Genomic DNA, 2,181 nt, shown 5'->3' with positions numbered 1-2,181 from the left:
TAACATACATGAAATTACCCCGTAGCAGATCTATACAGGTGGAGCAAGGGAAGGGGGAGGGTTTCTGAAACGCGTTGCAACTGCTAATGTTAGCACTAGCTGAGCATTTGAGCAGCAAGCTCATTGGTTGCTGATGCAAAAAGAAACCAATAAGCTGCGCCATGTGAATGATGATATTATTATATGTTAGAAATCGGCCTGCACCATCTAGAGTTCCGTGACAGAACTTTGTATTTTGTGTCACTATTGCTGCAAAAATGACACACTCCACCTTTAAACAAATACATTTGTTCAAGTGTACGGTTTGAGAACCATGCAGAGCAGATCCTTTCTACAGGTAGTTATATTAGTCCAGCACGGTGTGTTTATTAGAGAAACTGCAGGATATTTGTTAATGATGCAGCATTCGCGGACAGTAAAGGGGCAATAGGAGCTGAGCTCTTACTCCTTGGCCAGGTGCATGCTGGTGGGTCTGGCTCCGATGGGAATGCCATGCTTGTGCAGCGCTGCGTGTCCTTGTTATAGGAGTCAAAGTCAAACACATTCCTCACAACGTTGGCCAGGCCCTCATCCGGAAATTTCTGTAAACAAAAGGAAAGAGGTGAGCCACAAGAAAAAAGTCTTTAGTCGTAATGAGGCATTTTAAGAGCACTCTGATCTTATGTTATCAATCACTACCAGCTAAACATCCTACAGGAGAAATAGATAAAACATGCAAGACTTTTAATTGGCCACAACACACAGGATGTTACATTGGAATGAGGAATTTAATGAACTGCAGTTTAAAATAAATTCAAATTCAAAATTATATCACTGTCAACACTACCTCTGTTGGCTTTTAAGTCTTACAAAACTACAGATGATATACGGCCCAGAAAATGACCTGCTACCCACAAACAGAAGCTTTAACAAAGAAAATAATCCTCCCAGAAAGACTCATCATTAAGCCAAAATCACATTTAACAGGTGGTAAAACAAGCTAGTTGTGAAATTGGCAGCTTTCCTGAAACACTGGTCGAAATCACGTTCGATCAGATTAAATAGTCTGCCTGTTACGGACTCAACAAAATCAAATTCAACAAAAAGTGACCGTGCAGCCACCTGTGAGCAGAAAATCCATAGGGTTTCATTTGCCCAGGCTGACCTGTGCAATGCAGCTCATTGACTGTGATCTCCAGTGAGCGAGGGGCAGTTACGTGTGTTCATTAAAATGCTTTCAGCCTGGCGACAGACTTCAAAGAAATCTTTTCCACATCTTGTGCATGTTTATGACAGGACAGGAGTAGAGCTGGGAGATACAGCTAAAAATATCTAGATATTTTTCAGCATTTTGACGATATTCAATACATCTCAATTCATGCATTTGATCTGGTTTGAAACGGTTATATTTCTTAATCAGGAACCATCACTTCGAGGAAAACCCTAGTTGATTCACAACGTTAATGCAAATTTAAATGTAAGAAATAAATGTAGTTCACTTTCACTTCAGTTTTCTTTTATTTGCACCAGTTTAACAATTTTGCTAGAAGCTAATTTTTTACTAGGCACAAATGAATAGATTCAGCATTGATTCTGATTCACAAAAATAAATACAGTGAATCAAACTGTGATAAATAATCTCTAATGCTGTTGTAGTTGATAAAGTTTAAATGAGAGACATGTTTTCGTATTAAAACATCTCTGCCTAAACCAGTGGTTTTCAACCAGGGTTTCCATGGTCCTGGATATATAAGGTAGCCTGATTTTAAAAGTGTTTTCCACTCCTAGAAAAGTCATGTAAAAAATAATACAATCTTAAAAAGCCACAGGCATTCTTAGAATGAATATACATTTTCTAGTTATGCCAAGCTCTAAAATAAGTATTGGGAAGAATAAAATTTAAGTGTGAGTCATTTAAAAATATATATATTTTATTAACTAAATCCTTATTCAGTAAATCACAGTGACTTGAAAAGTCATGTAAATTCACTGGTTAAGAAGAGTGGGATCCCTGAAGAACATTAAACTCCTAAAACATCTGAAATCGTGAAATGATATTATTTTAATTGTAATAATAATAATTTTTGTTACTTTTTTAATTTACAGAAACTAGGAATGACCTCAAGATTGACCTCAAAACAAAAAACAAAACTAAAAGGCTAGGGAGTTGCCTGTTGCTTAATATTGTTGGAGACAACGGGG

General features: G+C 37.0%; 1 protein-coding gene across 1 annotated transcript in view; it reads right to left on the bottom strand.

Annotated features, from left to right (window-relative positions):
• Nucleotides 1-23: 23 nt before the first annotated feature.
• LOC107579031 (von Willebrand factor A domain-containing protein 8-like) overlaps nt 24-2,181 on the bottom strand; it is a 5,549-nt gene continuing 3,391 nt past the window's right edge. Inside the window, exon 2 of the mRNA XM_016264920.1 lies at nt 24-581. Within this exon, the coding sequence (XP_016120406.1) occupies nt 369-581 (213 nt within the window). The 3' untranslated portion in view covers nt 24-368. The remainder of the gene's footprint in view (nt 582-2,181) is intronic.

The sequence above is a fragment of the Sinocyclocheilus grahami genome, unplaced genomic scaffold (genome assembly GCF_001515645.1).
Source record: "Sinocyclocheilus grahami isolate Dianchi unplaced genomic scaffold, SAMN03320097.WGS_v1.1 scaffold13621.1, whole genome shotgun sequence".
NCBI classification, from domain to species: domain Eukaryota; kingdom Metazoa; phylum Chordata; class Actinopteri; order Cypriniformes; family Cyprinidae; genus Sinocyclocheilus; species Sinocyclocheilus grahami.
Note: the sequence above shows the minus strand (reverse complement) of the source record. Positions and strands in the feature narration are given on the sequence as shown.